This window comes from Taudactylus pleione, unplaced genomic scaffold (assembly GCF_031769625.1).
Source record: "Taudactylus pleione unplaced genomic scaffold, aTauple2 ptg000352l, whole genome shotgun sequence".
Lineage (NCBI taxonomy): Eukaryota > Metazoa > Chordata > Amphibia > Anura > Myobatrachidae > Taudactylus > Taudactylus pleione.
The window spans coordinates 13209245-13223833 of record NW_028284753.1 but is presented as its reverse complement, the minus strand read 5'-3'; the positions used below and the strand labels follow the sequence as shown (position 1 = coordinate 13223833).

The following is a 14589-nucleotide window of genomic DNA, read 5'->3' as shown; positions in this document are numbered from 1 at the left end:
TTTTTATGCTTTTTTAAAAAAAAATACAGATCCAAAACACAAAACCCAGAACCCAAAACACGGAAGGGTGGTTTTGGCAAAACCAATCCAGATCCAAAACACGAAGAAAGATCCAGATCCAAAACCAAAACACAAAACACGAAAAGTGGCCGGTGCACACCCCTAATAAATATACGTTTAAAACAAAATACTGGCGCATCTAAAAGGGCGTAGCTGAAGGGCACATCCATGTCCTTACTTCAGTCCACTGATCTGCTTCTCAAAGCGCAAGTTGCCACATGTTTCAAAAAAATGTCACGCAAATGCCCTTGTGTCCAACTCTAAATCATGCCCATAATGCACATCCCATTTCATTGATTCTGTTTTTCTTGTGTTAAGCAGCAGTGCTAAGAATGGGCATCAAGTTTCATTTGTGTCTTTGGTACCTACAATATATAAATTCCAGCTGCGCTTAAAGGCTTAAGCTGATTCCTGCAATGCTAGCAAAAAGTGTAAGGAGAACTGTCTGTGTTTCTGTGTCCTGACTCTATGGGGTCAATCCTATTAGGTGTGATGATCTCGCTTGTGCGAGTCATCACTGGAGTGGCCGCACTTTACGGCAGCCCGGATTCGCCTAATATTGCTCGCAGCCCCATAGGGCTCCGAGCAAATTTATGCGAATCTAGGCTCAGGTCGGGTAGTGAAGGGTGTGAGATGCAGTGCCGTTGCTGGCATTTAAACACGGTTGTAACTGCACATCGCAACCTTCGCACATAATTGGATTGACCCCTATTTCTCATTACCTCTTTTCGCAGAAATGTTCCAAGCTCAAATGTAGGTTAGCTTTAGGTGCCATAGCTTTCTGGACATTCTTCAACTGTCACGGCTCAAACAGGTTTTGTATACATTTTGATATGTGCCATTGTCTAGGGTTGCCTAATAATTGGCTTTGTATTAACTATCTCTAAATTCTATACTTCTGTTATCTATTCCACCTATCTTTGGGCAGTTTCGCCCATTCCTCTTGCAGCACCTCTCAAGCTCCATCAGGTTGGATGGGAAGCGTCGGTGCACAGCCATTTTCAGATCTCTCCAAAGATGCTCAATTAGATTCAAGTCTGGGCTCTGGCTGGGCCACTCAAGGACATTCACAGAGTTGTGCTGAAGCCACTCCTTTGATATCTTGGCTGTGTGCTTAGGGTCGTTGTCCTGCTGAAAGATGAACTGTCGCTCCAGTCTGAGGTCAAGTGCGCTCTGGAACAGGTTTTCATCCAGGATGTCTCTGTACATTGCTGCATTCATCTTTCCCACTATCCTGACCAATCTCCCATTTCCTGCCGCTGAAAAACATCCCCACAGCATGATGCTGCCACCACCATCAGGTCAATAATGCAGCACAGGAATGTAGTCAGCACCCCAACGGTCGGTACACCGGTGACAGAACCCAAACAGCGTCAGGATTCCAGCTCCAGAATCCCGACCGCCGGCATCCTGAGGTAAGTATCAGGGGTCAGGGGAGGGTTCGGTTTAGGGTTAGATACTAAGGGGGGAGGGTTTAGGTGCGGGGAGGGGGAGGCTAGGCACTAGGGGGACAGGTTAGGCACTAAGTGGGGAGGGTTTAGGTGCGGGGAGGTTAGGCACTAAGGGGGGAGGGTTTATCTGTGGGGAGGGGGGATTAGGCACTAGGGGGGAGGGTTTAGGTGTGGGGAGGCGGAGGTTAGGCACTAAGGGGGGAGGGTTTAGGTGCAGGGAGGGGGAGGTTAGGCACTAGGGGGGAGGGTTTAGGTGCTTGAAGGGGGAGGTTAGGCACTAGGGGGTTTAGTTTAGTCGCGGGGAGGGGGAGGTTAGGCACTAGGGGGCGGTTACGGTTAGGCACCAAAAAGGAAGGTTAGGGTAGGGAGAGGGGGAGGGTTAGCATACTGACCAACAAGTGTTGCTATGGTAACCCTGCCGGGATCCCGGCGGCAACTGCTGGCAACCCATACCCAACCCCGTTTCCTTACACATGGACTAAAAATGTATCTTTATCTAAGTTTTAAAATCAGTATTTCAAAACTTTCTAAATATAACCAACTGTTTCAGTAAAGGGTAATGCCAGGAAGCACCAACTAAATTTGATGAAACAGGCAGAATCTGCTCTATATAGAGGGGATGTAGTTATTATGCCAGCTGTCAGGATGCTGGCACTCAGAATCCCAGCACTGCATCCCGACTGCCAGCATTCCGACAGTAAGTATTGGGTTTAGAAGCAGGGTTAAGGGTTAGGCACTAGGGGGAGGGTTAGGCACTAGGGGGAGAGATAGGCACTAGAGGGGGAGGTTTAGGGCATACCTCCCAACATGACCCTCTCCAGGAGGGACACAATGCTCTGGTCCTGGACTTCCCTGGTAAGAGATGGGGCTGCAGCGCAGTTCAAAATTCAAATAGGGGAGCCACACCAACTGTCATTTCAAACGCTGCCAAACATCACTGGCTGGGACTCACAGGCAGTTGGTGTGACTCCCCTATTTGAATTTTGGACTGTACTGCAGTCCCACCTCTGGAGCCGCCACCAATCATAAATTACCAGGGAAGTACAGGACCAGAGCATTGTGTCCCTCCTGGAGAGGGTCATGTTGGGAGGTATGGTTTAGGGTGCGGGGGAGAGAGGTTAGGTTGTGGAATTGGGGGGGGGGAGTTAGGTTTAGGGTGTGGGAAAAGAGGATTAGGGGAAGGGCAGTATATTGACCTCCTGTTGGGATTGTGACACTGTCGTAATGCCGGTCTCTGGATTCTGATCTCTGGGATCCCAAGCACCGGCATCCCATACCAAACCCATATAGAGGTCCCAGAGGAATCAGAGATGTGGCAAACATCAATTTATATTTTATTCATGGGATAGATTGCATTATTTCAAAACTAGGAGGTCCCAGAGATTACAATACTGGTTTGTAATTAAATATTAAATGGTGGGTGTGGAACTGTTACAGCGGTATATCACAATGATGGGTTATATAAGTAGGACTAATCTGTATATAATTGCATGTGATTGTATTTTGGGAGTATGAGCTTGTATATGGTGGACTCTCAGTAGATCTCCAGAAATAGCTTCCCCAAGCAAAGGACATCATTGGTGCTGGTAATACCAACAGTCCTCCCATGCTATCATTATCTCAAGATGGCAAGAGCAGATGCTTTATTTTAAAAACGAATTCCCACTTCCTCTAGAACAGGAGTGGGGAATCTTTTTTCTGCCGAGGGCCATTTTGATATATACAGTCATGTCCATAAATACTGGGACATTGACAGAATTTTCATATTTTGACCTCTATTCACCACCACAATGGCTTTGAAATGAAACAAACAAGATGTGCTTTAACTGCAGACTTTCAGATTTAATTTGAGGGTTCATCCAAATCAGGTGAACGGTGTAGGAATTACAACGGTTTCTATATGTGCCACCCACTTTTTAAGGGGCCAAAAGTAATGGGACAAACTAAACAATCCTAAATCTAACTTTCACTTTTTAATTCTTTGTTGCAAATCCTTTGCAGGCAATTAGAGCCTGAAGTCTGGAATGCATAGACATCAACAGACGCTGGGTTTCATCCCTGGTGATGCTCTGCCAGGTCTCTACTGCAAATGTCTTCAGTTCCTGCTTGTTCTTGGGGTATTTTCCCTTAAGTTTTGGCTTCATCAATCGGATTCAGGTCAGGGGATTGACTTGGCCATTGCATAACATTCCACTTTTTAGCCTTAAAAACCTCTTTGTCTGCTTTTGCAGTATGCTTCGGGTCATTGTCCATCTGCACTGTGAAGTGCCATCCAATGAGTTCTGAAGCATTTGACTGAATATGAGCATATAATATTGCCCGAAACACTTCAGAATTCATTCTGCTGCTTTTGTCAGCAGTCACATCGTCAATAAATACAAGCGAACCAGTTCCATTGGCAACCATACATGCCCACGCCATGACACTACCACCACCATGCTTCACTGATGAGGTGGTATGTTTTGGATCATGAGCAGTTCCTTTCCTTCTCTATACTCTTCTCTTCCCATCACTCTGGTACAAGTTGATCTTTGTCTAATCTGTCCATAGGATGTTGTTCCAGAACTGTAAAGGCTTTTTTAGATTTTGTTTGGCAAACTCTAATCTGGTCTTCCTGTTTTTGTGGCTCACTAATGGTTTACATCTTGTGGTGAACCCTCTATATTCACTCTTGTGAAGTCTTCTCTTGATTGTTGACTTTGACACATATACACCTACCTCCTGGAGAGTGTTCTTGATTTGGCCAACTGTTGTGAAGGGGTTTTTCTTCACCAGGGAAATAATTCTTCTGTCATCCACCACAGTTGTTTTCCGTGGTCTTCCGGGTCTTTTTTGTGTTGCTGAGCTCTCCGGTGCGTTCTTTCTTTTTAAGAATGTTCCAAACAGTTGATTTGGCCACACCTAATGTTTTTGCTATCTCTCTGATGGGTTTGTTTTGATTTTTCAGCCTAATGATGGCTTGCTTCACTGATAGTGACAGCTCTTTGGATCTCATATTGATAGTCGACAGCAACTGATTCCAAATGCAAATGTCACACCTAGAATCAACTCCAGACCTTTAACCTGCTTAATTGATAATGAAATAACAAGGGAATAGCCCACACCTGTCCATGAAATAGCTTTTGAGTTGATAGTCCCATTACTTTTGGCCCCTTAAAAAGTGGGAGGCACATATAGAAACCGTTGTAATTCCTACACCGTTCACCTGATTTGGATGTAATTACCCTCAAATTAAATCTGAAAGTCTGCAGTTAAAGCACATTTTGTTTGTTTCATTTCAAAGCTATTGTGGTGGTGAATAGATGCCACAATATGAAAATTCTGTCAATGTCCCAATATTTATGCACCTGACTGTATATAACATTATTCGCGGGCCGGGTGCAGGCACGCCCCCTCCGTGTGATGTCACACAGGGGCAGGGCCACAATCGCCGGTGATTACAGCAATGCCTGGAGCATCCTGAGTGGGAGCTGTAAGGGCAGCAGTGTAACAGTCTGTAGCGTCCTAAGGACCCTCAGGCGGCCCTGCTGCATAGATTCTGGCTGCAAGGTGCCATTCTAGGCACCCTGCTAGCCAAATGAGGCTAGCAAGAAAAAGCTCTGAGGGCCAGACCAAATGATTCCGGGGGCCTTATACGGCCCCCGGGCCTGAGGTTCCCCATCCCTGCCCTAGAATGTAAAGTCTCTTGAGCAAGATCTTCAACAGCAAAGGTACAACACTAACTTATCACACAGGTAACAGGGTAACAGTAACTGGATTAACAAAAAATATATGGAAATATTTAAAATTTAAATGCCAGATGGTGTCACACCTAATAGTCCATGAGTGTGAAAAGGGTTCTCAGTTCTTCAAACCTGGCCAACTTGGTGCGAGTCTTCCCAATGGGCAGCAGCGGTCCTTGAAAGGTGGAACTGGGTCTGGAATCTTCACTGAGATGATTTTGCTATTATGGTTACTGTACTTTATACCAGTGTGGAAGGCAGAGACTACTGGTCAGCCCACTTTAGTGGGTACACCATATTCATTGAATTGCGGATGGCATCCAGTGGAGTGAACTGTTTGCCGGGATTTTACGATTCTTCATTGCCAGCAAGAAGTAGCTGCGTATTTCCGCTACTGGCACTGCATCAGTCCCCATGCAAATGTTCTGCGTATTTCGCTGAACCTGGTAGAAGCCACAACTTCAATGCCAGTTCTTTGCAGAGAATGTCCTACAGCTGCAAACCTCTTGCTCTTGCTTTTATTACCAGCCAGATGCTACACATATTCAGTTCCATGTGTTAATTGGGACATTCAAACAAAGGGGCTGAAAGGTGATGCTTGCTGGGGATGATTCCTCTCCTCTCCCCTAAGTGGCTATGATGCCAGAGAGTCTAATGAGGTCTGACTTTAGAACAGGGACCAGTTCATCATGTAAACCAGGGGTGAACATCCATGAGTAACTCCTTCCAGACAAAAGTGATGTCAAACACACAAAGTACAAAAAGGTGTGTGTGTGTGGGGGAAATCTTTTGTGCTAGGGGATCTTCTGTGTTAGTGGGCGATATGTGTGAGGGGGATCCTTTTTACAGGAAATCTGTGTGAGGGGGAGATCTGTGCAAGTGGGGCAGGTTCATACATGTGTGTGTAAATCTTGCTCTGACACTAACCAGTACCTCCCCATCCATCGACCTCACTGCATGTCCTTGCTGCGCACAAGAATAAGGGGTGTGGCCACACTTCACAGTGCAGGTAACAGGGATGTGGCTTCACAGCATGGCCCTGTCTGTGCATGCCAGGTGAGCAGAGCGTCGGAAGGCCGAGCTGCTCGGCCAGGCTTTCAGGCCGAACCAGCCCATCGGCCCTTCTGGCACTAGCCAGAAGTGATACCCAGTTGGGCCCTGGACTTACAGAAATCCAGAGAATTTCCCAATTATGTTACCTGAGGCAAGAAAGGGTAACCACCTCTCATCTCATGGGTCAATGTGTGAAACGAGAGGTTGGATCAGAATATAAAAGCGCAGCTACAGTACACTGTTTCATGAACTGTAAAATGTCATTACCACACTTTTACATTTAGAGATGGGACTCTGCTTATAACACAGATATTTTAACAGCTTTTCTTAGTATGAGGAATACCACCTAAATAAGGAGTGCAGTGAGATTTATCTAACACTCTGACATAAGTTTGCAAGTGAGACCTATGGGACTGCTCAGTTATGTAGACTGGATCCCATCCTTTATTCCACACTGTTGTAATTGTTGTACTGCATAACTCTAAAATGGAATTTTTAGTTACTAATTAATTTATGATATATCAGTTATTTACAGACATATATATATATATTAAGTGTGAATATATATATATATATATATATATATATAATTCAAACTTGCATGCACCATTTATATATGGTTTATTTTGTCAAATTAGAAGGAACTAATTTAGTTTCCTGCGAGGTTCCGTCGTTGAAAGCTATTCAATTACTATAGTCACAGTTGATGACCGCAACTCAAAACAGGTTTTCTCCAATGATTACTGCTTATGACAGGGGGCGGCATGTATCAAGCATCACAATTTGAATGTGATATATCCCGATACTTAATAAAACTGCAAAGGACAGCTATTCCGATAAGAGCGGTCCTTTGCGGAGTGAGGACTTCTGGGTTTATGACCGGGAGTCCTTAAGGGCATGGGTGGTCATCGGCCAGCATATGCGCGATCCCTGGCGGACACTGGGAAGGATCCTATTGGATCCGTATCAGGGAATTATCTGAATAAAAGCCCATAGGATTCTATTAGGCAACACCATCTATAGATGACGTTGCCTAACAGGTGCAAACTCCTGAAAGTTTTGCTATTCGGAGCTTGATACATATGGGAAGCCTCCAAAAACAGCAATTTTCAGAGGTTCGACCAAATTTTAGTGTTAGTACATTCATCCAGCCCAGGACGAGGTGTGAAAAGAAATAAGTAAAGGTGGCTCAATCATATTTGCCGGTTAGAGAGCAGCTCACATTGTGCAAGGCTCTTATGGAGTCCCGCGCTTAATTCAATCTGCCCCTATAAGTGTCTAAGATTTTTCTAAAACATATACAGTATATTAGTATTTTGGCCCTGTTAACTTTCCTGTTTCTGAAATACATAGCATAGTGTCTCTAGAACAGCTGCTGATTGTGTTATCTACAGTTTTATATTTGTTAGCACTGTGATGTTATTATTTTCTTACAAATATTCAAACTGCAGAATTTTACATTACCAATATGGCAAAGGTACAGCACAATTTGATCACATTTTTTGGTTTAGTAAATAGGCCCCTTAGACTGACAGATTTTGTAAAAAATCACCTTGTTATTTGCTGCACTATAAATTTCAATGATTTGGCTTATAGTCACATTTTACAATTGCCTTGCAGATTAGTGTGTGTATATGTCAGCAGTACATACAGACTTGCTCTTGGCAATTGGCTGCTGTGGTGCTTTTATTACATCTATTGACCTATATGCCACAAAAGTTCTGTGCACATCTAATATACTTAAATAATGTGATGAGTGAAACCTGAAGGTATTTCCCAATTTCCACTGTCTCTAGGTTCTTAGGGGCCTATGTATCAAAGCTGGGAGAGAGATACAATTGTAACAAATAAATCACCAACCAATCAGCTCATAACTATCATAGACTATCATAACTATACATAGGCTCCTTATTCAGCACAAGAGGTTTTGTTTATAGCACCAGCACACAATACAGCCCTATTCCACTAATGTATTCAATGTATCACAATTCACTAATATGACATCTGAAATAGTAAATTAATTCTTTGAGCGATATCTGGTGGGGTACATAGTAAAGTAAGTAATACTCTCAGCTGACTTTACCCCAGTTAACAGCAGAAGTAAAGTGCGAAAGGTGATTCTATTGTATTGTGGTTGTGAGCCACCAAATGATGTACTTTAATTAGTAATAGACTATCCATCTGTAAATAACCCACAGTGCCAGATGAGAAACCTGTAGATAACCAGATATGTGATGTAAAGTGTAAAAAATGATTTGAGCACCATAGGACACAGCTATGATCTGCAGCATATTGTTTCAAACTTGCAAATATAACCTGTTAGTAATGTGCAAAAGGATAAGACTACAATGTGCAGATCTGTTTGTGATGGCTGGTTTTAAAACGTTATAGTCTCTGTTGTACTCAGACAGGTAAAAAGACAGAATTATACATACCTGAACTAAATTTCACTCCTGATTGGTCACAGATAAGCAAATTCCACTTTCAATTGGCTTAACATACCTGTCAGTAAATCTCCATCCAACCCCTTCCCATACTCCTCCCTCTTCAGGTATAGAACAGAGACCCTACACGACACGTTAATCCTTCAATTTCCATCCCAGGATCCAACTAAGGGGAACACAAAACTTTTTCTGACAATACAAACATTACAATTCAATTAACAGGGTCCAGGTATGACCCTGCAAGCTAGTTCCAGTGACAGTGCTGTGTATTCCCAGTTAAAACCAGTGAATATGTCTGGGGAGGGTGTGGAAGACAATGCTGTTTTTGAGGATATCAAACCTGCTATAAGGATGCTGGAAACCCAACCTGAGCTCAGTGAGGTGAGGCAATAATCTACACATATTAGATCAATGATAATCTAACATATTTATTTTTAGTTTATATATTAACATATTGTTTTGTGTATTCCCTGCTGAAATCCCTTCAACAACTTTCTTTTATTTCTTTTTCCCTGTTGTACTGGTTTCACTTTTCCAGTTGTATGTTTTTTCACTATGGAAAGTTTTCCTTATTAATTGTAAATTTACATTATTTCAATGTATTTCTCTTTGATAATCTAATGAGCAGTCTGCTCTACTTGCCTGAAAACATTTGCATACTTATATGTTTTTAATGCATATCTGTATATTACAAGAATGCATACAGTATTAAGACCTGTTGTGCTATTTATACATGCACAGCAGTGTAATTACACTGTGAATATGATATTGTTATAGTCTTGGCATGAAGATGTTTAAGCAGATAGGGATCCGAGGACTATTATGTAGATTATAACATGTCCCATGTACAGTACATATCATACATGTATGTGTATAGTAAGAACAGTTTGAACAAATAGCATGCCTTCAATAATTAATTGCATCAATATATAATGCAAATGAATAATTATTACTCAATACGATTGTATAACTATTAGTAACTTTATTTTATTACTTTTATTTTAATACACATATATAGTGCCCCATCTTTATTACTCTAGCTAAAAACACAGATAAAAACCATCATTATATTGAAGATGGTGTTAAAGGGGGTGACATAAAGGAATTAGTATATTAGTATATTTAAATACACATTTGTTCAGGGAATATACAGTAGATTGTGACAAGTGACAGTGGCATTATAAAGAGGTTGGTATAAAGAGTACTGTATACTACAAATCATATTCACTGACACGCACACACTGTATTACATACAGTGTCTCCTCCATGCGCCGTAGGCAGGTATCACAATGTACAGATTCCTTGTATAAGAACGGCCTGAGGACAAGATAATACATTTTATCAGGGAGTGGAGACAAATGATGTGTCTGCAAAGGACTGTTCTACCTGTTCAGCAAGATTCTATATGCACATGCAGCTATATATTCTATGATGTGTTACACAGTATACATTGTTTACTACTAGATGTTTTTTGTTACTACAACAATTAGTTGGACAATTAGTTCTAAAGGATATTTTTATTGGTCATTTTCATACAACTAGCTCTAATGTCCTGGATAATCATTTTAAATATAGTGCTAGTTTTTTTTTTTCTTTCAGAATTTTCAGGAACCTAAACAATGCTGAACAGGTGACATAATCCAGTCCTAGCACCAAAAGCTCTTGTTCCTACTGCATTTCACACAGTGTGAATATTGGCTGTGGGGATCCTACTAACAAACTTACATTACTGTCAGTAATCCAAATGTGCATCCTTATTATCAATAAAAACAAAACAAAAACTTTAAAAATAATAATAATTGCCCCTGTAGAGATGGATCTAATCAGTGTTTTTGAAAAAAAAAGTACTACAGAACTATGAGCATTTTGTTCCTTCCATTCGTGACAGAGAATATAGGCTCAGTGGCAACACTTTATAAAGCTTTTGCTGTGTGGTCTGTTTTCTAGCAATATAATGTAAATATATAGATATCGGTCACTGTTTTATGGACACATTCGATGTATGTGCTCCACGCAGAATAGTCGGTATTACAAATACATATTACAGATAGCCAGTAGACATGCTGTTAGACAACTTGCACTCCCAGGTGTGCAAGAGGGCACGCACACAGGAGTGGCCAGTTAATGATTAAACCTAGTCTATTGTAATATAACAATGTTACCTCATTCCATAAAGCTTGTATATTGGAGATAAGGATTATTGCAGTTACGTGTGAATGTAGAAAATGGAAGGGAAAAAAACATAAGACATATGAATACATACACAAATACATCTATTTATACTCCATTAAAAGCTTACAGTAAATACCTATGAAAAGATAGTCAGTAAAGTAATGAAGATAGCCAACCACGAAAACCAGAAATGTGCGTACCACTAAATGCCATTGCAAGCTCAGATAGGATGTCTTTAGTAAACCTTCATAGTACTCCCACCTTTGTAAAAGTATCTTTACATAATGAAAACTAAAAAAAAAACATTGCTGTATTTTGCACAATTTTTTTTTTTAAATAAGCAATTAAAATATTTTTTAATATTGTGTGCCATAAATCAGGTCTATGAAAACAAGCAGTTGACCAATAATGCTAAATTACAAGTGCAATATTTTATGCTGCACTGTATTGAAGCTTAAGGGACATATTTGAAAGAAAAATACCTGAACACCGGCATTTATCAAACAAATGTTACCAAGATCATAGGCAAACGCAGGGGGGGGGGGGGGGGGGGTTCCGTCTGCCCGGAAACCCCCCTCCCCCAGCCCACACCATGACCACAATAGAAATAGTGATATAATGGAATTTTACTAGCGCTGCATGTTCTTCTCAGTATCATAAATGAAATAAATAGCACTACCTGTGGATCTTTTAACATGTAACAGCCAGTAATAAATAACCTGTGCACCAATTAGGGGATTTGGAGAACATGTACTGTTAGGGATGCTCTGATATACAGCCCAATATTTACATATATGTCCAGGACAGTGCTAGGTTCTTCTGCTGCTCCTCCAGGCTCCCGGACTTGCTCCCATACCCTGGAATGGTGCTCACATCCAAAATAAGAACATTCAGCCCAGGCAGGATGGCCCTACTGCCACATTTAATTGCATACTGTGCTGGAATTATGACACACAATACACTTTGTATGACGCATATTATAGCTGGATATGTGGTAATTATGCCCTCTTCATGGACTGGCCACACTCACTCTAAAATCCAGCATTTGGAAACCCCCCTCTAGAAATCCTGCGTTTGCCACTGAAGATACTTAGTCCATACTGGCCTAGAACAGTGACGTCTAGGTTACTGGTTTACCAAGCTGGTTCTCGGTGCACACAAATGGGCTGCCCAGCTTGCACATGCGCAGTGTAACTGAAAGTAAAGATATGAGTTTAGGCTGCCCCCCCATGCACAGATATAGAGACGCACTTTCTTCTATTGGGTGAAGCGGTAACAAGCCTATAACTGGCAAAAACACGCAGATTATCCTGCAATACGGTCCTTTATATGTCCTCTTCCACAAAGCAGGGGACATGCCTGTAAATCCTCTCCAGCTCTTTATCTTATTTATAGCTCCTATAACATTAAATGAGATTTTTCCATGATGTTGCAACAGTAAATGTGTACATATATACTGTATGTCCAGCCCATTCTCAGCAATGGATGCCCAAGATTCACCCAAATCCTCCCATCTGACTCTGCTAATGTTTGGTGAATTTTATCTATAAAATCTGAAAGAGCACTAAAGAGTTTGCACTTCTGCAGTTTAAATTGATATTTGCATTGTAGTGCGGCGAAAGCTATTACTCGCAGTCTGCAGCAATATTCAAGCTGGAGACATATATCTGACATGGGCTCTGCTTTGCAGAATGAAAAAAAAAACACTTTACGAACATATACATGATTAGATACATCCGTACAGTACATACATATACAGTAATGTACAGTATGTGGCACAGCATTTTTGTTACGTAACTTTTTTCCAGTAATTGGAGCATTCCAAAAACAATTTAAATAGTGTTTTACAATTAGCCTAAATTTCCTAATAGCTGCTCCTGGCATTGCCTTCCTAATGATTATTTTGTTATAATGCTCCTTACAGTGACATGTTACTTTGTGCATGATTGTGTGCTCTTTCATGCATGACTTATGTTTTAGCTGCAGTGGTCTTTATATCATTATCAGATATGATATATGTCCTAAATTATGTGGACAATGTATTTAGCAATCATTTGCTGCACTGTTTAATAAGAGTTGGTCTAATCATGTGCTGATCATGACAAAACTTTAGTGATGTCACGTTATGGAAGGGTTAAACAGCTAGGCAATAGATTAAATAACTAAGCACTAAGATCACCGTTAATACATCTTGCTAGCTATTACATCAAGAGGTAAGCAAGGAAAATCAGTTTGATTATCTGGCTAGTTACATGGCTGCAGGGAACATACCTGAGATGTGATGTATGCAACTTCTGGTTTCTCTATTTACCATCCCCAAACTGTCAGAACCTGGAACCTAATCCTGCAAATCTAACAATATGAAGCAATGTGTACCATGAAAAAACACGTCATTTGAGTCTTCTTTGTTAAAATGTTTATACTTCCAATTCAGAGACAAAGAAGTACTTTCTTTGCTGGTATGCAGTTCTTTTTGGGTATAAAATAAAAGACACAGGTTTTTTTTGCTTGTAACAGCTATTGGGTGCATATTTATATTACATTTGATCAAAACTTATAATTACATGCATGCATATTACCCAATCCACTAGTCTTATGCCACAAAGGAAAACTTTTTATTGCTTGGGGATTTCATTTTTGTATCATGTAACATTTGTCAGTTACAAATCCTATAAACTATGCTTAAAATGCTTGAATAGACAAGCTTTTTAAGCATACAGTGTATATATATATATATTTATATATTTAATTTTTTTTATTATTTTTTTCTCTATAGTATATTTGACACTAGTAATTGTGAAACTTTCATCATAGTTATTCAAACCTGCCAATGACAGTGCCTGAAATGACAGGTTAGCAGTGTATGAAGGCATTAATTATTTCCCTTGTACTATACATTAGGGTTGGGAACTATCAGCAATGGAACTGTCATTACAAAAGCAGAGAAACATAGAAAGTAGCTATTACTGCAAACATGACACACAGCAGTATTGCATTTAAATTAATTGGTGCCATTTACAAAAAAAGAATACGTCATAGTTCGTAAACATATTTTTTTGTGGAAATAATGTGCAAAGTGATTTTAGGTACACGGGTGTCAAGTAAAACATTGTACAACTTTTTTAACAAGACAGCTTTGTGCTACACTTAATAGGTTGCAAGTACAAAATAGGAATGTGAAGGTATATTTATTGGGCAGCTCAGATGTTGTAATGGTTAGCATTACTGCCTCACAGCACTAAGGTCGTGGATTCGATACCCACTATGGCCCTAACTGTTTGGAGTTTGTATATTCTCCCTGTGCTTGCGTAGTTTTCCTCCGGGTACTCCGATTTCCTCCCAGACTCCAAAAATATACTGGTAGGTTATTTGGCTTCCAACAAAAATTAACCCTAGTGTGTATGTGTGGTAGGGAATATAGAGTGTAAGCTCCACTGGGGCAGGTACTGATGTGAATGGCCAAATATTCTCTGTAAAGTGCTGCGGAATATGTGTGCACTATATAAATAACTGGTAATAAATAAATAAATTTACTAAAGTGCGGGTTTATAGAAGTGGAGATGTTGCCCATAGCAATCAATCAGATTCTACTCATCATTTATCTAGCACCTTCTAGAAGATAATAGCTAGAATCTGATTAGTTACTATGGGCAACACCTCCACTTCTATTAACCCGCACTTTAGTAA

At 40.6% G+C, this 14589-nt stretch overlaps 1 protein-coding gene across 1 annotated transcript in view; it reads left to right on the top strand.

Annotated features, from left to right (window-relative positions):
• Positions 1–8844: 8844 nt before the first annotated feature.
• The window catches only part of LOC148508669 (Krueppel-like factor 5), a 46135-nt gene continuing 40390 nt past the window's right edge, over positions 8845–14589 (top strand). The window contains exon 1 of the mRNA XM_088444283.1: positions 8845–9111. Coding sequence (XP_088300409.1) covers positions 8962–9111 — 150 coding nt within the window. The 5' untranslated portion in view covers positions 8845–8961. The remainder of the gene's footprint in view (positions 9112–14589) is intronic.